Source organism: Staurois parvus, unplaced genomic scaffold (genome assembly GCF_062004578.1).
Source record: "Staurois parvus isolate SC_StPar_1 unplaced genomic scaffold, SC_StPar_1.0 ptg000141l, whole genome shotgun sequence".
Classification (NCBI taxonomy): domain Eukaryota; kingdom Metazoa; phylum Chordata; class Amphibia; order Anura; family Ranidae; genus Staurois; species Staurois parvus.
In genome coordinates this window covers 2,068,328-2,094,211 of record NW_028317937.1, presented here as the reverse complement: position 1 = coordinate 2,094,211, position 25,884 = coordinate 2,068,328, and the positions used below count along the sequence as shown (strand labels likewise).

General features: G+C 40.6%; 1 protein-coding gene across 1 annotated transcript in view; it reads right to left on the bottom strand.

Moving 5' to 3' along the window:
* Positions 1–25,472, bottom strand: part of KISS1R (KISS1 receptor) — a 375,693-nt gene extending 350,221 nt beyond the window's left edge. The window contains exon 1 of the mRNA XM_089673576.1: positions 23,816–25,472. Coding sequence (XP_089529702.1) covers positions 23,816–24,092 — 277 coding nt within the window. The 5' untranslated portion in view covers positions 24,093–25,472. The remainder of the gene's footprint in view (positions 1–23,815) is intronic.
* Between the last annotated feature and the right edge of the window lie 412 nt (positions 25,473–25,884).

Here is a 25,884-nt window from a genome sequence, read left to right as displayed (position 1 = left end):
ATTACAAAAAAAGAATGAAAAACTATGTTTCTTTACCTGTCAGTTTGCCTTAACTGACATCATTTGCAGACTGAAGTTCACTCTTTGACCTGCAGATGAATACAACAGACTAGATACAAAAGTATGTTTCTTTGTATCTTTCAGTTTTCTGTTTGAGCTGATAAACACTGAGTCAGACAGATTTTTTTAAACTGCCATAGATGTTCTCTGTCATGGCAACTCAGGCAGGGATTAATCAGAGCGGAGAATTTCTGGAGAATGTGGAGAGTGGGAGAGGGGTCCCCGGCAATATAGAACAAGCTTGGACATGCTACACATATCCTGTGTATTATGATGATTTTTGGGGTGTGTGTAGCACATCCACCTTCTTGAACTACTTAAAAAAAATTTGTTTACCAGCAATTTAAATCCACTTTTCTATTAAATGTCAATGCCTTAAAAATGACTGCTTCCAGCCAAATGTAATTACAAAATGTACTGGTATATGTTCCCCAGGGCAGTGCTCACCCCCATACTTTTTTTATTACAATGCTTTGCCTATCAGGCTAAAAAATATGAAAGTTTGATTTGACAGATTTGACTGCAATGGAGTTCGAATTCAGCATCCAAACTCCTCTGAAGTTCATTGAAAACTGCTTGAACCAAATCCAGGGCAGTTTGGCTCATCCCTAATCAGCATAGCCCCATACTGACTCTCTTCCCTGCTTGACGTGCAATAAGGGAAGTCTCTCAAACCCTTTTTCAAATATCTCTCCCTATTGCTTGAGGCTGCAGATGTTGCAGCAAATGTTGATAGAGAATTTTGTGGAATGGAGTTAGAGGTGGAAATTGAGAAATGAGAAGGAGTGCAGGCCTTTTTCTGTCAACTGGTATCATCGAGATGGTGGTGTCATCCAGATTTATGTGTCTTTACTGAAAAAAGGACAGAGCTAGACTTATCTATGGTGAATCAGCTAAAGAGAAATGGCTTGCAGGCTTTCTTATTTGCATGAAATCACACAGCTGAACCAAGCAGTGACTGGTGGGGCAGGAACACTAATTTCATTTTTCATTATGAATGCTTTGCATCTTGCTGCAGTCTGTAGCTTCAAAACCATACTTCTTCCATGAGTCATTTAGTACAAGCATCAATGTGAAATGAGCAGTGCTTATGCAATTTAAATGCAATTACACTGATATAGGAGCATAGACCATTGCTAATATTTAACTGCAGGCAAGTAGATAAATATAGTTATTTGGTAACTATTTGGTAACTATTTTACCTAACATAAGATTTCGAATGCTTTACAGCTATAAGAAAATAAATTGAGAGACTTAAAGAGACATAACTAGTCAAAAGTATATGTATGTGACCCAGGGTGAGAATGGGAACTGGTCTTTCTTGTTGTCACCTTTATTAATATGCTGAAGCTACATATTACACATTGTAATAAAGATTGCCCCTTTGACTTCAGGGGGCTGGTGAATAGGTGGAGGCCAGTGTGTTTCTGTGAAGGTCATAAGGCTTTGGAATGCTAAACTGGCCAATTGATATTGAAAGATGAAGGCGTGATGGCAACCTAAGGAATGTTATATTTTCAGGAGGTTTCACATCTCCAAAAAGCAGGGAGAAATTTTAAATAGACAAAAAATTTGTATAGTCCTCGCATCAAGGAGGGCTTGAGTTCTATCTGATCACTTTCATGAGAGAGATATTATTGCGCAATGTAGACCAGTGGGAGATTCCTCAAAGATAGTGAATGGAAGGAACTAGAATAAGAATGGGAGAGACAGACACATGGGATGTATCTTACTAGGGTATCAAACTCAACTGCATCACAGGCAACATCAGCGTTTTGGCTCAAAGGGTCAGTTGTATCTGTAGGACTAGATGTCCAGAGCACCTCCCTTCCTTACAGCAGATGTCAAGAGCCCCCCCCCCCTTTATCAGAAGTCAAGAGTCCCCCACCCTCCATTATATCACACTGCACCCCGTTTACCTTGCGCTGCTTCCGGGAAGAAACTGGGAGTGGAGGTGAGATGTAGAAAGTGCAGGTTCCGGAGGAAGACCAGAGGAGGGCTGGAGTCAGCTACCGGGGTCTTCTGAATGCTGAGACCAGGGGAGGCAGAGATGAGGGGGTACTGAGGCTGTACAGAGAGGTGCAGGATCTGTAGGAGAAGTTCTGTCCTCCTGTCTGCTGCTGACAAGGGGGGGGGTTCAGACACAAACCTTTCCAGGGCTGCATGGAAAAGCTCAGGATCTGGTGAAGGAGTTCTGTCCTTCTCTCTACTGCTGATAGCTTAAACAAGGTGAGGGCACTGATGAGAGGCATGCAGGAGAGGTGTGAGAGCCTCATGAAATGGTCTGGCCTGGTGGGCCAGATTCGGGCTGCGGGCCTTGCGTATGACACATTTGCTTTACAGAAACATATTGGTAATATTGGATAAGCTTGTCGTTTATGCTGGGTTTACACACGCAACAGTTTTTTTTTCATTCAATCAGTGGATTGAAAGAAATAAAATCTGACAGATCCCTGCATCAACACAAGAAATGTTGATGCATGGATATCTCCTGCTATGTCTTTGTGTTCTGACAGGGGGACTCCCCCCTGGGGGATTCCCCCCCCCTCCTCTAGAATACAATGATCAGTGTCTACAGCCATTGGCTGCAAGTGGTTTTTCAGCAGGACTGTTCAATAGAAGCTGGTTATTTGAGCTTCTGTTAAACAGAAAATAGTACACACGTACTGAAAATCGGCCAGTTTCTGCTGCACTGACTGACTTTTGGTACGTGTATAGCCTGCTTTAGTTATCTACCAAATTTATGATTGCTTGAATGTATTGTCTTTGGTTTTATAGTCATTTGTCTTCCATGGTTCAGAGTTTTTATCATTTGATAGATTTGGGTGTTTCTGTTAATCTTCAGTTGTGATTTTTATGCCTCTAAAGGATTGTTTCTATGTAATATTTCCTTACATGAACTAAGCTGCCCGTGTTTAATTCTTCATACAATATACTATTTCTTTACCTACAGTTCGTGATGTATGTTTTATTGCTGACCTACCCCCATCAAACGTTAGAAGTGGATGTTGATTAATAATACTGATATTATTTTTAGTTATTGTCCATACTATTTGTTAAATCACCCCCTGTTTCTCTTACATTATGATCTCGGTACCCATGCCAGACAGCAAACTACAAGGGGCTGATATGAAGACAAATTTGAGCACCTTTATTACCTGCAATAAAAATGTATTTAATTATGTTTTAAATAATACAGTACTGCAATTATTTGCACTTTGTTGTGTGATCTGTGATGAAGTATCTAAAGCCAAAACATTTTTATTTTTTTTTGGGGAGGGTTAAAACAGTTAACAGTTTTTTGCCATCTGTCTCAAACTTCCTGTACTATAGTCTTAACAGTAAGTGAGAGGATATCTTTTCAATGTAAGCAAAATCTCAGACTGTTGTCACTGGAGCTAGTGACCCAGATACATTTTTCCTCTATACCTGCTGTTGAAAATAATTTATATTTGCCCTCACTTTTTTCACTCCCTTTGAAACCGGTGATCAGTCCAATTAGAGAGAGTGATTCTACCTAGATGGTACACGGACAGCAATAAAAACCTGGCAGTTACTCTAACCTCTCATCACTGTATCCAACTCTAAAAAAAAGTTGACAAGGCCCTGCCACTATCTGCGATTAAACATTTGATATGGAAAGGACACAGGGTTCTTAAAGTTACAATTTGAGAGGCTCCAGTATCTATATTGTGAGTGGAGAAAGCTAAGTTCAGAGCTTTCTCCAGGTTTTGTCATTTTGGATCGGCGCCTGGACTTTAAAGGTTCCAAAATGTCTTGGATATGATGGAATCTACAATTCTGTGTCTGGACTTTGCTATACAGCTGCTATACCGCTGTAGCCTGTGTGAGTACACAGGTATGCAGGGTCATAACCCAGTTGCAGGTTGCTGTTGTGTGAGTACACAGGTATGCAGGGTCATAAGCCAGTTGCAGTTGCTGCCATTTGGAGACAGAACCCTGTCAGCAAGCTGGGAGTTCCTGCCTGAGAATGCATCTCTTGTGAGGAAAATTCCTTTCCCAAAGACCGGGAAAGTTAAAACAGCTATGTTGGTATGGAAGGCCAAGAAAGCTGAGACAGCTAGCAGGTCCAGGGGGCTGAAGGGAATCTGAATGTCTCTAGAGGGAGCAAGCTTAAGAGGCTGGAAAACCCTATCAGGGGGCCAAGAGTGGGCCCATACAGCAATCGCTGTGATAAGAAGGCTGAGGAAGCCTGAGGAACCTGCAGTCAGAGAGACCATTGCTAAATGTTGGAGAGCTACTTAATGGAACTAGGTGGCCTGGAATATTTCCAGTTTTTTGCTTTGTGAAGTTGAAACCCTGCATGGGCAACTTTATTTTGTTTAGTAAAATTGGACTACTAGGCCCTTAAACCACACGTTTGGACTGACATGTCTCACTAAAATGCATCTGTCAATGTGAACTAGCCAACCCTCATATCACAATATACAGTACTTTAAGCTTCCATGTTCCATATGTAAATAGACACAAATGATAGCACGTGATCACCACATTTCTAGATATCTACAACTTTAGTAGCCTAACTTACCTGTAATGAAGTATGTCCCACAATGTGTAGACAGCTGGTTGCTGGATAAGTTTACTGTGCAGGGTGCTTGGTTCTCTTTCTGTCCTTGAACTTGTGGCTCTGTGGGAGTTAATTGCTTGCTTCGGGTCTTTTGTGAAGCTGCCGTGAACAAGCTTCCAACAGGACTTGCCCCCCTCCACTAAGAAAAGTTATTTCACATTATGCACTGAACATAACACAATCGGAATAGGGGAGACAATCTTGGGATTCATCACTGTGACGATCGCGACGTCGGACCCCTGACCTTCTTACCAAACTCGTGACCGAACGACTAGCCAATCTAAAACCGCGATGTCACGTGCATAACAATGCCACGCCCAGCTGCATCCTGAACACCGATTTTCCAGCTAGTTGGACCACAATCGATGTACCGGCAGCCTGCATGCGATTGCTACTGGGTCAGGTTAATTACGCAATTAACCCTTCACACTGCCACCACCTCCTTTTTGTACAGAGAAAGAGGAAACTCAGCAATACCAGCAATACACTAGGATGATTGGTTAATCGTCGGTATACCACTATCACCTCAGACAGGTTATACAGAGGGTTAAACACTCATAGTAGCATTCTTCAGCGGCATGAATTCGTAAGTTGCAATAAAGAGCTATAGAAACAGTTCAACACTTTCAGAACGTAAGATTTATTACTAAAAGGTCAAAAGGGGTGCAGTAGAAATATTTACAGGAAAATATGTAACCAATATATATAAATATACAGAGCACAACAGCACAGCAAACAGATAACAGAAAGAAGTTTAGGTAGATAAGTACTTGCCAAACAGCCTTGGGCTAAGCAGTTTCCAGTCTTATGGGTGCAAGGAGGCTTTCTTTGTCTCGACTGCAAGTTTTGTTGTTTTCATGGCAGGAGACTCTGCTTTCTCTCCCTCTGCTAGTGATGTTAAACGCAGGGCAGATCTCTCGTTCTCTCACACACACACAAAGCATAACAGCCTTTTTTCTACCAAAATCAGTTGGTGTCTTCTTACAACAACAGAACCAATTGCCTTATTTGGGAAGAGGATTGTATAAAGGCAGGGAACACAAGCTTCTTGAACTCAGCAACATACATTGATCGCATTCCTGAGGGAAGGGGGAAATCGGAGAACATGAAGAATTCTTAACAAAACGAGGGCAGTGTCTGGCTCTTGTGTGCACGATTGTGACAATCACATTCTCTCCTATTCAGAGATTGTGCTATATACAGTGTAACAATAAAACATTTTTTCCCAATGAAGGAGAAGGGAATGTGTTTACACCAGCTTCACAGAAGACCCAAAGTCATTAACTTCCTCATCACAGTACAGTTAAAAGCAGTAAGAGCACTGGGCACCTGCATAGGAGAATTCTCCAGGACCAAGTGGCCTGCACAATGTGGGATATACTTCAATAGAGTAAGTAAAGTTGTAGAGAAGTGTTTTCTTTTCTAAACTTCAGCTTTTAAAGTAAACCCCTCAGAAATCTGGGTAATTCAAATTCAGCACATGGAAAAAAAACAATTTTGGTTAAAAAGGCCATAGCATTAAAGAACCAATAAGATAGCACAGGACTTGAAAAGGGAAGAGATACATCTAACTTTCACATGTCAAGTCAAGGTTTCTTATACTTACCTTCAACTTCCTATGTCTGTATATTTCCCTCTATCTCTCTCTTTCTCTCTCTCCTCATACTTTGTTTGCTCATTGTAAATTGCCTGGGTCTATGACTTTTTTTTATGCAAGACATGTTTTTGTTATTTCTGTCTTTTAAGAAAGTAAATTATACTGAAAGTGTCAATTTCCCTTTTTATCACACCAGGAGAATATACTTAAGCAAATGTACTATTGTTAGTTCTCCGTTCTATTGAAATCTACTTCAAATTACACTATTTTGCTAAATATATTTTCTTTAACCACATTTTGAAGATTTTAGTTCTACTTTAGGCTGTCAGCTCTCTGCAAATATGGCTCCTTACATAAAATGCAATTGCTAATAATCAGGGTATACAACAATCATGGAGATTTTATTGACCCCAGGAGTTTTCAATAAGTGGGTTGCATATATATACTAAATATTTCATAATTCCTGTAACTCCCTGACTTCCTGTCAGGCCAATGGTCTCTGGTATAGCTCAGAGTGTTCCCTGAAAAAAGATAAAAGAGGCAGGAGGAAGAAAGGGCCCTTATAGTGTAGTAGATTCATTCAGAAACAGGGTAAAATGCTCAAAAAAAAGATAAAAAACATTTCACAGTAAGAGGAAAAAGATCAAAGTAGACTTACATCTGTTAAGGCTGCAGTCACACTGCAGGGTGGGGAACTCATGGCCTTCCAAGTGTGTGGGTGGGGAAAACCTGTCCCCACGCAGGGTCAGTGTTGTTACTCTCTGTGCCTCAAGGGTTCCCACCCTGGCTAATCTGTGGTATTCTCAGGTGGGTAAATTGATAAGAGGAATTAGAACAAAAAAAATAGTTCATGGTCTGATAGGCAAAGGTGCCTGAATTGATTTTTGTAAGGATAGGCAAGGGTCATCTACAGGGGCAGACTGACCATTAGAGCACTCAGGCACTGCCTGAGGGCCCGGGGTCAGTAGGAGGCCCCATGAAATGCCCCTGGTACCTTTTTTATAGGCTTTTTTGAGTGTGGGCAAAGACACAGGGGCCCCATTATCCCCTATTGCCCGGGGGCCCCATGAGTTGTCAGTCCGCCCCTGGTCATCTACTTCCTCAGTTTAAGGTGATAAAAAATAATGTAGTGCTTAGGCAACTGATGCCATCTGGGGTGCATCTCATCATGAGTGACAGGCCCAAATGTATGTTACAAGTCTGTATCCTGATGCTAGTTAAACCATTCTTTCCATCCTCTGCTACCCTGTGTAGGATAAAGTCAGGTACGCAAATATGCGGCCCCACTAATAAAAAAACCCAGTTCTGTAAGACCGCATATTTGTGTTATGTCGGTGTGAAGGGGTTAAAAGAGAAGTATGGCCAAAGCTTTCCTGTCCATACTTCTCTTGTGGGTCACAGGAGAGCTCTTAGTTTTATCTTCCCAGCAAACCAGAGCCAGCTAATAGTGGGCTATTGCCAACTAATGTTGTAGAACTAATTTAGGTTCTGGAAGGATCCTGACAGTATTGTCAGGATCCACCCAACTGCCTCACTTAAAGCTGGCTCTACCTCTCAATGCATGTCTGAGAGCTAACCCACCTTCAGATCCCCTCCTCTGCCCAGCACTCCAGTTAGTACTAGTGGAGCAGAGTGCTTAGAGCCAACATGGGACAGCTGCAGCACAGAGGTGAGTATGGATGTTTGTTTTCTAAAAAAAACCATACCTATCCTTTACGTGCCCATTCACATATATGTGGATTGGATGCGGTTTAAATGGCATCCAATCCACATGACATGTAAAATAACTTGTGTGCCTGTTCACATACTATATGTCTGGAGCACTGTGGGTGCAGATTCAGTGCAATTTAAAAAAGAGTCATGTATGATTTCTGAGCAGTCCAGATCAGGTGCAAAAATTACAGGCTATTGACTTCTATGGGAACCTTTTCTAAACATGAAGTGTAAACAGGATAAAATCCTGAGCTGATTCTGTCCTGAACCTGATGTAAACCTGACCTGAACCGATGATCAGCTACTGTGTCAATTAGCTGTGCAACCTGAGCTTCAATCTGCAACGCATGTGTGTGAATCAGCACTATACAGTCATGGCCGAAATTGTTGGCACCCTTGATATTTCTCCAGGAAATCATGTATTTCTCACGAAACGTATTGCATTAACACATGTTTTGCTATACACATGTTTATTCCCTTTGTGTGTATTGGGACAAAACAAAAAAAGGGAGGAAAGAAAGCAAATTCGACATAATGTCACACAAACCTCCAAAAATGGGCTGGACAAAAGTATTGGCACCCTTTCACAACTGCGGATAAATAAGAATGTTACAAGCATGTGATGCTCCTGTAAACTCACCTGGGGCAAGTAACAGGTGTGGGCAATATAGAAATCACACCTGAAAGCAGATAAAAAGGAGAGACGTTCACTTAACCTTTGCATTGTGTGTCTGTCTGTGCCACACTAAGCATGGACAACAGAAAGAGGAGACGAGAACTGTCTGAGGACCTGAGAACCAAAATTGTGGCAAAATATCAACAATCTCAAGGTTACAAGTCCATCTCCAGAGAACTAGATTTGCCTTTGTCCACAGTGCGCAACATTATCAAGAAGTTTGCAACCCATGGCACTGTAGCTAATCTCCCTGGTCGTGGACGGATGAGGAAAATTGATGAAAGATTGCAACGCAGAATAGTCCGGATGGTGGATAAGCAGCCCCAAACATGTTCCAAAGACATTCAAGCTGTCCTGCAGGCTCAGGGAGCATCAGTGTCAGCGCGAACTATCCGTCGACATTTAAATGAAATGAAACGCTATGGCAGGAGACCCAGGAGGACCCCACTGCTGACACAGAGACATAAAAAAGCAAGACTACAGTTTGCCAAAATGTACTTGAGTAAGCCAAAAGCCTTCTGGGAAAACGTCTTGTGGACAGATGAGACCAAGATAGAGCTTTTCGGTAAAGCACATCATTCTACTGTTTACCGAAAACGGAATGAGGCCTACAAAGAACAAAACACAGTACCTACGGTAAAATATGGTGGAGGTTCAATGATGTTTTGGGGTTGTTTTGCTGCCTCTGGCACTGGGTGCCTTGACTGTGTGCAAGGCATCATGAAATCTGAGGATTACCAAAGGATTTTGGGTCGCACTGTAGGGCCCAGTGTCAGAAAGCTGGGTTTGCGTCCAAGATCCTGGGTCTTCCAGCAGGACAATGACCCCAAACATACGTCAAAAAGCACTCAGAAATGGATGGCAAAGAAGCGCTGGAGAGTTCTGAAGTGGCCAGCAATGAGCCCAGATCTAAATCCCATTGAACACCTGTGGAGAGATCTTAAAATTGCTGTTGGGAAAAGGTGTCCTTCCAATAAGAGAGACCTGGAGCTGTTTGCAAAGGAAGAGTGGTCCAAAATTCCGGGTGAGAGGTGTCAGAAGCTTATTGATGGTTATAGGAAGCGACTGATTTCAGTTATGTTTTCCAAAGGGTGTGCAACCAAATATTAAGTTAAGGGTGCCAATACTTTTGTCCAGCCCATTTTTGGGGTTTTGTGTGACATTATGTCATATTTGCTTTTCTGCCTCTGTTTTATATTTGTTCCAATACATACAAAGGGAATAAACATGTGTATAGCAAAACATGTGTTAATGCAATACCTTTTTTGTGTGAAATACTTGATTTTCAGGAAAAATATCAAGGGTGCCAACAATTTCGGCCATGACTGTATGTACATTTTTTAACTAGTAAGATGATATGCCCCAGTTATGCAATATATTTACTGTGATATTTTTTGATTTTAGATACATGCTTTATTTCCATTTATATATGTCAAGAGCTAAAAAGTATACATTTTTGTTTCTGTCCTTTATATTGAACCTTGATCATTTATAATATTTTAATAATGTTGTATTCAGGGGCGGACTGACCATTTGGAAACTCGGGCACTGCCCGAGGGCCCGGGGTCAGTAGGGGGCCTCATGAGATGCCCCCGGTACCCTTTTCATAAGCTTTTTTGAGTTTTGGCAAGGACACAGGGCCCCATGATCCCCTATTGCCCGGGGGCCCCATGAGTTGTCAGTCCGCTCCTGGTTGAATTTAATGTTTTCTTGCTGTTCATATTATACTGTACTGATATTTATTGGTACCGAGACTATGCCTTGCTGCAGATTATGTAAAACTGCTTTGAGAGTAGTGGCATTCCTCGAGGTTATTCAGATTCTTAGGCAGTCCAGGTTTTACTTCATTTTTGCTAAAATAATTAGTACTCCTTATCATAAAGGAAACATAATGTTGATAAATACCATTGTCAAGTGCAGTAATAGGGTAGTTTTGATGAAACTCTGTAACCATCGGCAGTTTACTGTATATTGTGTAAAAGTAAAGTCCATCATGAAAATAGTGATCTAGTGTAATCGGAAAGTGACAGTGTTATTAGTTGCAAGAACCCATTTGATTTTTTAGACTATTATTAAAGCATCTATCTGTATAAAATGGGTTTTTTAAGTTTCCATACCTCTCAGCTGTCGTACGCACAATGTCTGTCCTGCATGTAACTGTCTAAAGTTACATGAGTTCTCCATGCAAAATTTGAAGTTTACCTGTAACGTGAATGGCAGTCCCTGCCTATACTTCCCATTAAATCTTCTTTTATTACACAGGTGGGGCTTCCTTAATAGATAGGGTGATTTCCAGTTCCTGGGGGCTTGGTTGTGTTCCAAGATATGGCTTTTGAAGATGCCATGGTTGCAGTTTCAGTTTCTAAACTGGTAGTGACAATTAGGAATGATTGCAGTGATTTTAGCAAAACGGATTTGGCTACTAAATTGCCAATCTAGTATTTATTTTGTAAATTTTATTCAAAATTGGCTTCTAATTTTTCTTACATGAAACCTGCTTGAAAAAAATTATCTACCTGTTAGGGATAACTTTTTAAGTTGCTAAGCCACCCCTAGCAACCAACCAGTGACTGGTGAGCTATGGTGAATTAAAGGGTATAATAGCAGTGCACAGAAATGAAATGGTTAATTATGACAATACATAGGCAACAAACAGCTATCCTTACAATGTGACAATACACTGGCAATTGTTGGGCTTTGTGGCAATACATAGTTAGCAATTAGGCAGTGATGACAATACTTGGTCAACAAAAATAGGCAGTTGTTACAATACACAGAAAACAAATCATCAATTTTTACAATATACATAAACAAATGGTAATCGGGAAAATATGGGTAGAAGAAATTGGCACTAGTGACAATATAAGGGCAAGAAATGGCCAATTATTAAAATATGTAGACAACAAATTGGCAATTTTAACAATAGCCAGGTAAGCAACATACAGTCAAGAAAATAGCAGGGCAAGACATGCACAATTATGGGAAAAGCGTGGAAACAATTAAAGCAGTTGTTACAAAAGTTGTTTTATTCTACATAGGAATTAAACAGGGAATAATAACAATATCAAAAACAAATGACTAGGCGCTAATGCCCTCAACCAGAAATGAGTGAACTAGAATGAAGAAAAGGCAGGCAATCCCACAGCTGCTCTAATGACCATAAGGAGTATGTAGTCAAAAGGAAAGCATAAAACATCAGAGCGCTAATGGCAAATGTCCAGAAAAAAAAACAGTAATGTTCATAACCAGCAGAAAATATAAAACAATATAATGGAGCAATAAAAGTAAGAATCACCATAAGGATGCATCCATGAATGGATATCATACAAGGATCTGTGCAAACCATAGGCTGGAGGAATGATGGGAGTGGCTTACTGTGTTGTAGACATGGCAATGGAGAACCTGGATGGTGAGCTCAATGGGTGGAAGGTGAAGGAGCCACAATTGATGGTATACAGGCGACCAAGGCTAGCGGTCTGAGAGAGACCCCACAGGAGGGATGAAAGGAGCAAGATGGACCTCCTTGGTTGTCGGAGATCACACATCGGAAGTGGTGTCACAACGCACCAGAAGTGACGTCATGGCACACTGGAAGTGACGGCACGGCACACCAGAAGTGACCTCAGTGGAACACAAGGAAGCGAGGAACAACCATCAAAAATCCTCAGTAGGAAGGGGACCAACCTTAACAAGTCCCAGTTACCACGACAATGCATTTTGCACGATATAGTGCTTTGTCACAGTCAATTGGTAACCGGGATAGGAAAGAATATATAATGAACTAGTAATGTGGGGTGAGCCCCAGGGAAGGAGGGACCGGAAGTTTAAAGGAACAAGTACCTAATTAATAACAATGTAAGCTGCTCCGACAAGCCTCATACAAGATACCTATTGTTATAATATGAAATAAACCAAAAAGCACAATAAAAAGAGTTATATCTCTATAAAGTGTACCAATAAATAAATAATTTGCGCTAGTAAATGTGTATAAATATATAAATATATATAAAGAAATCATCAAATCATAAGTCCAGAAAAAAAATATATATATGCCAATACCACAAAAAAATATAAAAAAACTTTTAAGTGCAAAAAACTTTTGTGCAAAAAAAGTGTCTAAATATGAAAAAATTTCACCAAAAAACCTTGATAATATAATGGCAGATCATCCATAAATATATCTTCAGAAACGGAAACTCTGCAACACACCAATCCTCCCCGATTTATGGATGATCTGCCATTATATTATCAAGGTTTTTTGGTGACATTTTTTCATATTTAGACACTTTTTTTGTACAAAAGTTTTTTGCACTTAAAAGTTTTTTTATATTTTTTTTGTGGTATTGGCATATATATATTTTTTTTCTGGACTTATGATTTGATGATTTCTTTATATATATTTATATATTTATACACATTTACTAGCGCAAATTATTTATTTATTGGTACACTTTATATATGGTGATTTTTTGCAGCTGGTACACTATTAGTAAGTTATATAATTTTGACCATAGGCGCTATTATTAATTTTTCTTATATCTCTATAAAGCACTAGTATATACCACCATTAGAAATAATAATAATGAAAGTAATAAACAAAATAATGGTCAAATCTATATTTACATAATAAATATATAATAACAATGCAAAAAAAGAAGGGGGGAAGCAGAATAGATTATAATGGATACCTTCTGCAAGGCTAATGCCACAACTGTTGTGTTACAATATACAGTTTATCTCAGGGTCCTCATTTAATCCGCCAGTTGTCATAGTACCTAATTTGAAAATCCAGAAGGTTTTTCTCCTACAAAGGAGGGAATATCTTTCATTCTGGGTGAATGATCTATCATTGATACATTCTATTGCCAGGACCTCCATATTTTTGAAGTTTTTATTATGATGTTCAAGAAAATGACGAGGAACACTGTGTTGATCATTACCACCTGTGATGAGTCGTTGATGCTTACCAATCCGTTTACACAATGTGTGTTTGGTACGACCAACATATAACAGTTTACATGGACAACGTAAGACATAAATCACGTATTCAGAGGAACAGGTGATGAATTGTCTAATTTGAAATTGGTTACCTTTGTCATCCTCAAAACTAGATTGTCCATGTGGTATGGATTGACAGGTTAGGCATCACTTCTTACGACATTGGAAGATACCTACTCTGTTGTCAAAAAAGCAAAGTATATCTAAAAACGTGGCCTCTTTTTTGTGAGATCTTAATTTGCTGGGGGCTAAGATGTTGCGTGCATGTTTGAAAGTGACTGTAGGGTTGGATGGTAATAAAGGGCCTAATTTGGGATCTAGTTTGAGGATATGCCAGTGTTTATGGAAAATACCTGAAATGGCTCTAAACTTGTTATTAAAGCCAGTGATAAATCTAACAATAACAATATACTTACAAAAAATAGGCAATTGTGACCACATTTAGGCAACAATCAGGCAGCCATTGCAATGTGCAAGAAACAATTGGGCAATTGTGACAATAAATGGCATAGAAAGGGCATGCATTACAATACACAGGCAACCAATGGATAATCATTACAATATGTAGACAAAAAAGGGAAATCTTATGAAAATGTGGGCAATTGTAACACTATATAACAATATATGGTCAGCAGACAGGCAGTCATGACATTACAAGATCAACAAATAAGCAATAATTAAAATATGTGTCAAAAAGTGGGTATTCCAGACAATACGGGGACAAAAATATGCAATTATGACAAAACACAGGCAACAAATGAACAACTAATACATTGGGCAGGCTAGAAAGGGGAAATTGTGACAATATGCAGACAAGAAACGAGCAATGCTGACATTGCATGGGACCCTGAGGAAGTCACATGACCAGTGACGCAACTCGTCAGGCGGACCCTGTTGATATCACTTCCGGTTTCATGAAGACTGGAAGTGTGGTGAGGGAGGCCATCTTTGGTATTAGAATCACACTGCCTGTGTATATTATTGTTTTATGAGTAATTTTTATTTGAATAAAGTAGAATTTTGTACTTTATGGGGTTGCACTATGGATTATTATTTTTCTCACTGAGCATTCATCGTTCCAGTGGATATCACTGGAATCCAGTCCATTAAAGGTACATTACGAAGCCACTAAAGGACAGAGATGGAAGAGCAGAGATTGACCAACCTAAAAGTATATGTGACCTATTTCACCATAGGTCAATGAAGCAGGTGAGTGGTGTATTGGTGGTGGGAAGCAATATGAATAATCGCACACTGTGGATATTGTTGGTCCTAGGAAGGATTGCTGCTTTTTTTAACACTTTGGCGTGGAGCACATCGAAATTTGGTTCATTGTGAGTACATATAATTTGGTTATATATATACTGTTTTTGCAAATGGTGTTGCACTATGAGATATATTTTTTTGTTTTTTTATGATCACACTGCATGTTTGGAGTCACAAGGAGTAAAGATATGCATGGAGGGAATGAGCACGCACTTGTTGCAGTATAAAGGACAAGATTTTAACCACAAGTGCATTTGGCCTGTGCTATCATGCAGGTCTAATTACAAAGTGAGCAGGGAGAGTATTCACAAGCAAAGATTTTTGTTACTTTAAAGTGGATGCAAGACACTCTCATAAGCACTATATTAGAACATTTATATTTATATATTTTTTTAGGTTTTTGAGGACTTATATTAATTGTTTTGTATGTGTTGTGAGGAGTTAGCGCATCACATTTACATACAGTTTTTGAGTAAGAATGCACTTGATGAGTTGCAGCAATCTCCATAAGTTTGATTTTGATCTATTCACATAGTAATAATATTGTTTTATTATTGTATAGCAGTGCACAGGTTTCACTGGTTACAAAATACATGGAAAACAAACATGCAAATGTGATATTACATAGCAACAAAATGACAATCATGGCACAACACAGTACGAAAATGGAAATTTGATAATATATGGGTAATTGCTAACAACATAAAAAAGGCAAGTGTGATATACGCTTGGCAAAAAAACAGGCAGACATGACAACAGCCTCGACAAAAATTGAGTACTAAGCATGCTAGAAATGGACAGTTGGGACCACACTTGAGTAACAGACAGTCATTGCAATCCATGTACAACAAGTGGGAAGTCTTGACACTATATGGGCATAAATAGGAGATTGTGACATTACATGGCTGAAAAATGGGTAATCATTATAATTTGTAGGCAAGAAACAGACAAGCATAACAACTAAAAAGGCAACTGCGACAATACACTGGCAAGAAAAGTGCACTTGTGACAATATAGGGCAAAAAAATGGGCAATTGCTATATTACTTGCACAACAAATGGGTAATCAAGATGATACACAGCCATAAACATAGCAATCATCAATAAAAAATGGAGTAATGATGCAAAATGTGGGTAACAAATTGGTAATTGTTACAATGTGGAGCAATAAACAAACACTACAATAATGGACAATTGTAATGATACACTGAAAAAAATAGGTAATTCTGACAATATGGCAATCATGACTTTACATGGCCTACAAATAGGCAGATGTTACGATACATTGGGCAATGAGCAACCATGGTCCATGCATATATAATGTCATGTTCCCAAATCCCAGATGATAAACAATCTTGTGAATCTTGTGAACCACAGGAGACATTTAAAACACCCATAAAAATTACTAAAAAGCAATCTAACTGATACAGTGCCTAAATTGGCCCACTATTTGTCAATATATTTATTTTGGATTTATTTCTATTTATTTACCTAGTGCATAGAACCATTCATATCTCCCATGAGGTACTTTAAGATCCTAACTAGAGTCGAAAACCACACACACTGTATGACTGTTGTAGCTACCAGAAGAAACATTAACACATTCCCGCCCGGCCTACAGCAAATTGACGGCTGGGTGGGACACTTGTCCTTGTGACTAGGCATCATATGACGTCCTTCAAGATGAGCTGCTCACGCGGCCGGGGGGCTGTGCAGCGGCATGATCTGTCACTGGCTGTGTCCACGGGACACAGCCGATGACATATCACTACACTGGCCCGTTGCCCGTGTCATGTGACTGCTGTTACCAATCACAGCAGATCACATGTCAACTGTATACAATGGATGGCTTCCTGTCAAGCCATCCATTGTATACAATTATGTTGTTAGCTGTGACTGGTCAAGGCAGTCACATGATACAGACAGGGCCAATCACAGCCCATCTATATCATGTGATCAGCTTTGCATAATCACAGCTAATCACAACAAAAGACTGAATGAATCAGTTTCATTCAGTAAGAATGATTGCAAATATCAATGAAATACATTGGTATTACCAATCATAATGTGTTAAAAAAAATCTTGATCACTTTCCCAGAGTAGTTCAACGTTACTATGGTAACATTGCATTGCTTTGGTCAAAGTGTGCTGAAAAATAAAATAGTAAAAAAAATAAAACATTTAATAAAAAAAATATGGAAACATTTGAAAACAAAAATACAAATTCAATTAATATTATTATTTTCTCCAAAGAAATGTAGCAGAATACATTTTGACCTACATTTATGAAGAAATGTTATGTATTTGCAAAATTTTATAACAGAAACAAAGAAAAGTGCATTTGTTTTCAAACGTTTCAGGTGTTTTTGTTTTATTTAGCAAAAAAAAAAATGAAGTGGTGATTAAATGCCACCAAAAGAAAGCTCTATTCGTCTAAAAAAAATTATACAAATTTCATATGAGTACAGTGTTGCATGACTGCGCAATTGTCATTCAAAGTACGACAGCGCAGAAAGCTGAAAATTGGCCTGGGCAGGAAGGGGGTATGTGCCTGATATTAAAGTGGTTAATATCTAAACTGTTTGTAATTTGAGGACAGCATCCCTGTGCAACAATGTACAGGTGCTACTGGCCATGTACATGGTGAGAAGATTCACCCTTTTTTCTTGTCTTCTGTATCCTCTCCACCAAAATAAACACTTCTGACTGTCTTTGCCAAGCTGAGTGCTTATGTGTGGGCTGCTGAATCTAAGTGCCTAAAGGCAGGTAGATGTTGCTTGAATGACCAGGTGTAGAGGTCTACTATGCACTGCTAATGAGCTATTGGGATAGCCATTAGTAAGCCAGCATGCCTTTTGGTACAATCAGAAAGATTTTTTTACTAGCAGAGCTCACAGCCATTGTAACCTGGAGTAGTTCACAAAGACTTGAAGGAATCTGCCCCCCCCCCTTATAAAACTATAGAGCAGAATAATCAGCTTCCAAAATCCATCTGATTACTTCAAGCTATGCTGCAGCAGCTCTCCAGAGGGAAGAAACAGCCTGATTGTCAAATTGTCTGTGTGTCAAATAGCTGGGTCCCTAACCTTTAGTTGAACATCATTTGATAAAAATAAGAACTTTTGGAATGTTTACTTTTAGAATAAGGAAATCTCAATGTATCAGAAAAGTTAATGACTCAGAATCACTGTATATATGCCATCCGAATTATCTCTCAACCTACGATAGATGTCCGAGCATGTCTTCTGCTATTAAAACATTTGCCAATGTTGTTTTGAATGAGTGACTCTTTTCCCTAGCTGTTCAATTTGATTGTACAATCTTCGTAGATTTCATAGTTGATGTATCAACAACTATGAAATGTAAATGTCTTCATGATTAAATACACATTAAGTGAATGATTTAGATGAGTCATAATATTACATAGTTTTGGTAAGATTAAAGGAGATTGTACAGGGATCAAATTGTGTAGTGGATGGCTACCCTTACACTTCCTAACTGAATTCCTGCTTAGAGCTTAAGAGACTATAGCAACAAGGCACGTGTGGTTCATTTAGTTCCAAATCAAAATTTGGACGATATATCCGTTATTTGGAGATTCTCAACAATAACAACAAATCAACAACAAATCTCAATAATAGATTTTGAGGGGATTAATCATGGTTGTATAGGATGCCAACTATTCTTAATATACAAAATGAATGTTTAAGATAAGTAACAAGTTCCAAAACCCCTAAATAAATTTGTCCAACATAATATTGAGTCAATATTATGTTTGACCAATTCATTTTCGGAATTTTGATATGGTCTGGTATGGATTTCAAGGGGAACCCCACGTCAATTTTTTTAAAAAAGTTCCCCCCATAATCCCACCCAACAGGCCAGGAAAGGAGCCAACAAGTGAGCACCCCCCTCTCCTTAACAATACCAGGTCACATGCCCTCAACATCGGGGAATGCTTTGGGGAGGGCAGCTCCGCCCCAAAGCACCTTGTTCCTATGTTGATGGGGACAAGGGTCTCTTCCCTACATCCCTGGCATGGTGGTTGTGAGGGTCTGTGAGTGAGGGACTTATTGAAATCTGTAAGCCCCATTTAACAAGGGGGCCAGCAGATCCACCCCCCCCTATACCCCATACATAATATCCCATATTCATTTACCAAAAAAGTGTCAAAAATAAATAAAAACACAAAACGTTTTTGATGTGTCCTTTATTGAAAAAAAGCAAACAAAAAAAAACAAAGCAATGTTCTTGGAAGTAGATCTAGCATCAGTAACGATGAATGCTGGCCACCGACCCAAAAAATTAACAAACAAAAAAGAGGTTTGCATACAATGCTGGCCTTCCAACAGGTAAACCCTCCCATTTGTTTGTTTATTTACTGACTGTGGGAACTGGAGCTCTCATTTGCTGGGAGACAAGCATTGCATGTGGTCCTTTTATTTTTTTTTTTCTTTTTCGGGTCAGTGGCCAGTGTTCATCATGATGGATGCTAAATTTACTTTGGGAAACATTTATTCACAGGGGGGTCTGGGGGCCCCATTGTTAAAGGGGGCTTCCAGATACTGATAAGCTCCCTGCCCACAGACCCCCACAACCACCAGACCAGGGTTAGTTTTTCGGGTCAGTGGCCAGTGTTCATCATGATGGATGCTAAATTTACTTTGGGAAACATTTATTCACAGGGGGGTCTGGGGGCCCCATTGTTAAAGGGGGCTTCCAGATACTGATAAGCTCCCTGCCCACAGACCCCCACAACCACCAGACCAGGGTTATGGGAAAGAGGCCCTTGTCTCTGGGGGGAGATGCAAAGGGCCTGGTAAGGAATGGGGAGACCCCCACACTGTTTTTATGTAACTGCTTGCCGTCCAGCCACTGTAGAAAAACGGCCACAAAGTGGCCACAAGGTGGCACCGCTGGGCAAAATCACATTTAAAAAAAAGGGGTTATTGCAAAACAGGTAGGGGACGCGCCCGAGGCGCGCGACCACCCTACCCGTGCCGCCGAACGTTGCTGCGGGTGTCAATCACCGATTGCCAGCAAACAGTGACACAGAGCACAGCTATTTACAATGCAGCTCTGCTCCCTGTCAGCTTCTAACACGCTGATCCTGAGAGAGGAGTTTATCTCTCAGGATCAGCGTGTTCCTGTGAAGCACACTCCCCCGCCCCCAAGTAAAACACTCCCCTCACACAGTTAACCCTTTCATTGCCTAAAAAAAGTTAACCCCTTCCTCCCCAGTGCCATTAGTACAGTGTCAGTGGTTTTTTTTTTGCACTGAGCACTGTATTGGTGTCACTGGGGATGTCAGTGACCTTAAGTCAGTCCCCCCCCCCCCAGTGTCAAAATGTCCGACGCAGTCCCGCAGTCCTGCCATAAGTCGCTGATCACTGCCATAAGTCGCTGATCGCCGCCATTATTAGTATAAAAAAAATCCCAGTATCTTTCCCGCCTTTTATAGACGCTATAACTTTCACGTAAGCCAATTAATTTACACGTATTGGGAATTTTTTTAGCAGACATGTTGCAGAATACATTTTGGCTGAAATTTATGATGAAATTAAATTTTTACATTTTTTTACTGGACATGTTTTATAGCAAAAAGTCCAAAATATTGTTTTTTTTCTCAAAATTGTCAGCCTTTTTTTTTTATAGTGCAAAAAATAAAAAATGCACAGGCAATCAAATACCACCAAAGGTGGTATGTGAAAGACCAAGATGTACTAGACCGCTGTTGCTCACCAGTTCACCAAAAGGTAGCGCGGCACTAGTACTGGCACTCTACTGCATATGAGAGTCATCAAAATTTACCGCCAAGTGCTAACAGAGATCAGGCCTGATTCTGCGAACACTGCGGTTTTGTGTGCAATGTATCAAGTGACAGTGACCTACTGACACTGCACTTGCTGGGGGAGAAGGGGGGGGGGGGTAAGTGTAGGGGCTAAATGCAGGTGCTGGCAGGTGTCGGGGCTGATTCCGCTAACGCTGCATTTTGGGGGATTTTTGGGGACGCTATACTAATGTGAATGCTGGTATAGTGCCGATCTGATCAAAAATATTGATCCGTTCAGACACTACACTAGCAATGGAGGTTTATTGTGTATAAGCGTCTTCCTGGCAATCAAGGGGTTAAATGTGATTACTGGTGTACTGACGGACAATCTGATGCCATCTGGGAGGGGCGTGAAAAGCACGGGAGCGTGAATCACATATATATATGTGATTTTGCGCACCTGTGCTGCCCTGTAGCAGTATTTCTGCTATAGGGCGGTCAGGAAACAGTTACATAAGCGGTTTGTGTTACGGCGCTCTGTTACTTTGACTGACAATTGCGCGGTACTGCAACACTGCACCAAAATTAAATTTACATAATTTTTTCCCCAGGAATTGGGCTTTCTTTTGGTGGTTTTTGATCACCTGTGCATTTTTTAATTTTTGTGCTATAAAAAAAAGCTTTACAATTTTGAGAAAAAAAACGATATTTTGGACTTTTTGCTATAAAACAGGTCCAGTAAAAAAATGTAAAAATCTAATTTCATCATAAATGTTGGCCAAAAATGTATTCTGCGACATGTCTTTGCTAAAAAAAATCCCAATACCTGTAAATTAATTGTTTTATGTGAAAGTTATAGCATTTACAAATGGCGGTATTTTTTTTTTATACTAATAATAGTGGTGACCAGTGACTTATGGTGGCAATCAGCGACTTATGCCGGCGATCAGCAACTTATGGCGGGACTGCGGCAGACATTCTGACACTGGGGGGGGGGGAACTGACTTGGGGTCACTGAAATCCCTAGTGACACCAATACAGTGATCAGTGCAAAAAAAAAAAACACTGACACTGTACTAATGGCACTGGGGAGGAAGGGGTTAACTTCTGGAGACAATCAAAAGGTTAACTGTGTGAGTGTTTTACTAGGGGCGGGGGTGTGTACCTCTCTGCTACACACTGTCCCGGAAGGCTGTGACCAGCGATCCCGGAACAGTGTGCTGAAGCTGACAGGGAGGAAAGCTCCATTGAAAACAATGCAGCCTTCCTCTCTGTCAGTGATTGCCAGCAATCGCCGTGCTCCAGTGGGTAATCACCGGCCAGGACCCGGTGATTGACACCCGTGGCTGCGATTGGTGCCACGGGTAGGACGGTCGCACACCTCGCGCACGCCCCCTACCCCGGAATGCAGGATCACATTTATATATGTGATCCTGCACACAGGGGCCGCCTTGTAGCAGTATATTTATTGCAGGCGGTCCCCTAGTAGTTAAAGTGATACTGAAGTCTTGTCTTGTTTTTTTTTTTTTTTTTTTAAATAACAAACATGTTACACTTACCTGCTCTGTGCAGTGGTTTTGCAGAGAGCAGCCTGGATCCTCCTCTTCTTGGGTACCCCACTGGGGTTGGGTGCCCCCACAGCGAGCAGCTTGCAATGGGGTACAAGAGCAGGCACGCTCCTGAGCCTCAGCTCTGCATGTCCATTCACACACAGAGCCACAGCTCAGCCCTGCACCCTCCATTTCCTGAAGCGAGGCTCTTGTGGACATCGCTGGATTGGGATGGGGCTCATGTAAGTGTTATGGGGGGCTGGGGCGCTGCTACACACAGAAGGTTTTTTAGAACAACTTTAACAACCAGCTATTCTTGTCAATGAATTTGGATTGATTCAATATTTTTTATTGAATACGTCCACAAAGTCAAATTCATTCAAAAATGAATAAAAAAACAAAACAAATTCTGAAGATGAATCATCCACGTTTACCGACTGCAATTAAATCTATTTAGTAACTTAACAAATCAGTCCAAAATGAAACAAATTATGTCATTCTGCACATATCTAATAGCAACAAATGGTAACACTCATAGTAAATAGGTTAATATAAAGTTTACAACTGACATGTGGCTCAATACCTTTATGCATCCAATAGTTTAAACTCCATACTTATAGTAGATATAATAGACATGATGCTGATCTGTAGTAGATAAAATAGAAGCTTTTTTACCTGTTATATGAAATACATTCACATTTCCATGTCTGATAAATGATCTGCATACTGAATACACACCAATTCATTCCAAGTTTTGCATTTACGGAGGGTGCGTAAGCAGCTAGCTATACCTTTGTAACTACCATCTGGAATATATAGGTCATCCAATATAATCAGGTTTAGTTTATCCACTAGAGAGATGTTTAGCATAAACTGACCATACACTATATACAATCTTCTTTAGAATCATCAAAACTGTGCAATATGAGGACAAACCTAAATGATCCACTCAACTAAAATCTAATCAAAAGTTGATAGTAGACTTAAATAAGATTGTACAATCACATTGGATTATGTATGGTCAACCTTTCAGAGCATCTATGACATTCTGTTTGTATATAATCTACTACAGAGCACACAGCATGTTTTATTTTTTATTTATTTCAGGTACTTATATAGCACCATCAATTTTACACAGCACTTTACACATATATATTGTATATTCACATCAGTCCCTAATCCTCAAGGGTATATAATCTAGGGTCCCTAACTCACATTCATACATACGCATACTAGGGCCAATTTAGACAGGAACCAATTCACCTACCAGCATTTTTTTGGAGTGTGGAAGGAAACTGGAGTACCTGGAGGAAACCCACCCAGTAACAGGGAGAACATGCAAACTCAAGGCAGGTGGTGCTGTGGTGAGGATTCGATCCAACGACCCTAGTACTGCCAGGCGGAAGTGCTAACCATTTAGCCACTGTGCTGATTATTGTTAGGTTCCTTGTACATCTTTGTGATTTATTGTTGTTCATTAGTTTATAGATCCATACACATACTATTGTAGATAGTTTTATCATTTTGCAGATTGGAATTTCTAGTCTCTCATACAACATATCTGTGCTAACACATACTCATTCAGCATATCTTACCTATGTAGAAGTTAGTGACAGTCCTCATCTGCTTCTGTTTGGAGATAACATAGATTACCAGAGTATTCCCGGCAAGACCAATGACCATCAGAATTGCAAAGAAGAGAGGTACAAGCCAGGCATCCACTAATTTCGGTGGCTTAGGGGGGTCGCTTATCTCCTCGGAAATGTTGATACATGGGTACAGCATCAGCCCCATGCAAGAGTCGTTATAAAAGAGGGCAGAATAGTTCTCCATTCTAAGACTGGCTGAGAAATCCTGCATCCCCCCTCTCATATTATTTCACGATGGATGATGGTGTCAGGGCACTGCTGGCAGCTCACAAGAGGGATACATTCACTTTCAGTACAAAAGTCTATTACATCTGGGGTTTCTTCTTTCGCTTTCAAAGAATTCAGCTGAAGTAAGGTAGCCCAAGGCTGGTTCCCCTTTAAAAGACTAGATAAATGATAACGGTCTTTAAAATCCAGTGCTCATACCAATGAATGAAACTGATATAGCATTGGCTGGCTTCATGCAACAGACAAAAGAAGACTGAGAGATGAATATAAAAGCAACAGATGTTTTTGGATTCTCAAGTCCCATTCCCTGGTTATGTAAAAGTAAAGTAAGTAAAGACAGCAGGTGCAGTTGGGATTTAGCGCTTCCAGTCCGGAGCTGTGCGGTCAGCACCACAAACAACTGTCTGTCCCAGCCCGGAGCTGTCTGTTCAGCACCACAAACAACTGTCTGTTCCAGTTCGGAGCTGTCTGTTCAGCACCACAAACAACTGTCTGTCCCAGCCCGGAGCTGTCTGTTCAGCACCACAAACAACTGTCTGTTCCAGTTCGGAGCTGTCTGTTCAGCACCACAAACAACTGTCTGTCCCAGCCCGGAGCTGTCTGTTCAGCACCACAAACAACTGTCTGTTCCAGTTCGGAGCTGTCTGTTCAGCACCACAAACAACTGTCTGTTCCAGTTCGGAGCTGTCTGTTCAGCACCACAGACAACTGTTCGTTCCAGTCCGGAGCTGTCTGTTCAGCACCACAAACAACTGTCTGTTCCAATTCGGAGCTGTCTGTTCAGCACCACAAACAACTGTCTGTTCCAGTTCGGAGCAGTACGTTCAGCACCACAGACAACTGTCCGTTCCAGTCCGGAGCTGTGCGTTCAGCACGACAAACAACTGTTCCAGTCCGGAGCTGTGCGTTCAGCACCACAGACAACTGTTCGTTCCAGTCCGGAGCTGTGCGGTCAGCACCACAGACAACTGTCCGATCTAGTCCGGAGCTGTGCGGTCAGCACCACAAACAACTGTCTGTCCAAGCCCGGAGCTGTCTGTTCAGCACCACAAACAACTGTCTGTCCCTGTCCGGAGCTGTCTGTTCAGCACCACAAACAACTGTCTGTCCCAGTCCGGAGCTGTTTGTTCAGCACCACAAACTGTTCCAGTCCGGAGCTGTGCGTTCAGCACCACAGACAACTATCCATTCTAGTCCGGAACTGTGCGGTCAGCACAACAGACAACTGTCCGTTGCAGTGCGGAGCTGTCCTTTCAGCACCACAGATAACTGTCAGTTCCAATGTGGAGCTGTCAGTTCAGCAGCACAAACAACTGTCCTTTCCAGCTCGGAACTGCCCTTTCAGCACCACAAAACGCGTCTTCAGCCAGAGTTGGCAGAAGGACTGAAGCAGGCACAAGAGCTTTCTAAAGACTTATGAAGGGACGTCAGCAGCTGTTGCCAATAGAGGAGTTGCTAGAGAACGTACAATATAATGACTGCACCATTACAACATATATTTCATGCACATGACTAGGATGCCTTTGATTAAATGTGTCATAAATTCAGTAGATTTTCACACATACTGGGAGATTACATCATTTTTACCATTTAAATCTTCTGATTTAAAATAATATCATGCTGTGCCTGAGGAATATGTAGTTATCAGATTGAATCTGTTCCGGATGCCCTTTCAGTACCTGTACGGACTCTCGGGAGCTGAATTTTCTGAATTAATGAGAGCAGTCTGTGAGAAATACTTTTGATATTTTACAAGCATTATTTCATCAGTGATGACTGATGGTTGC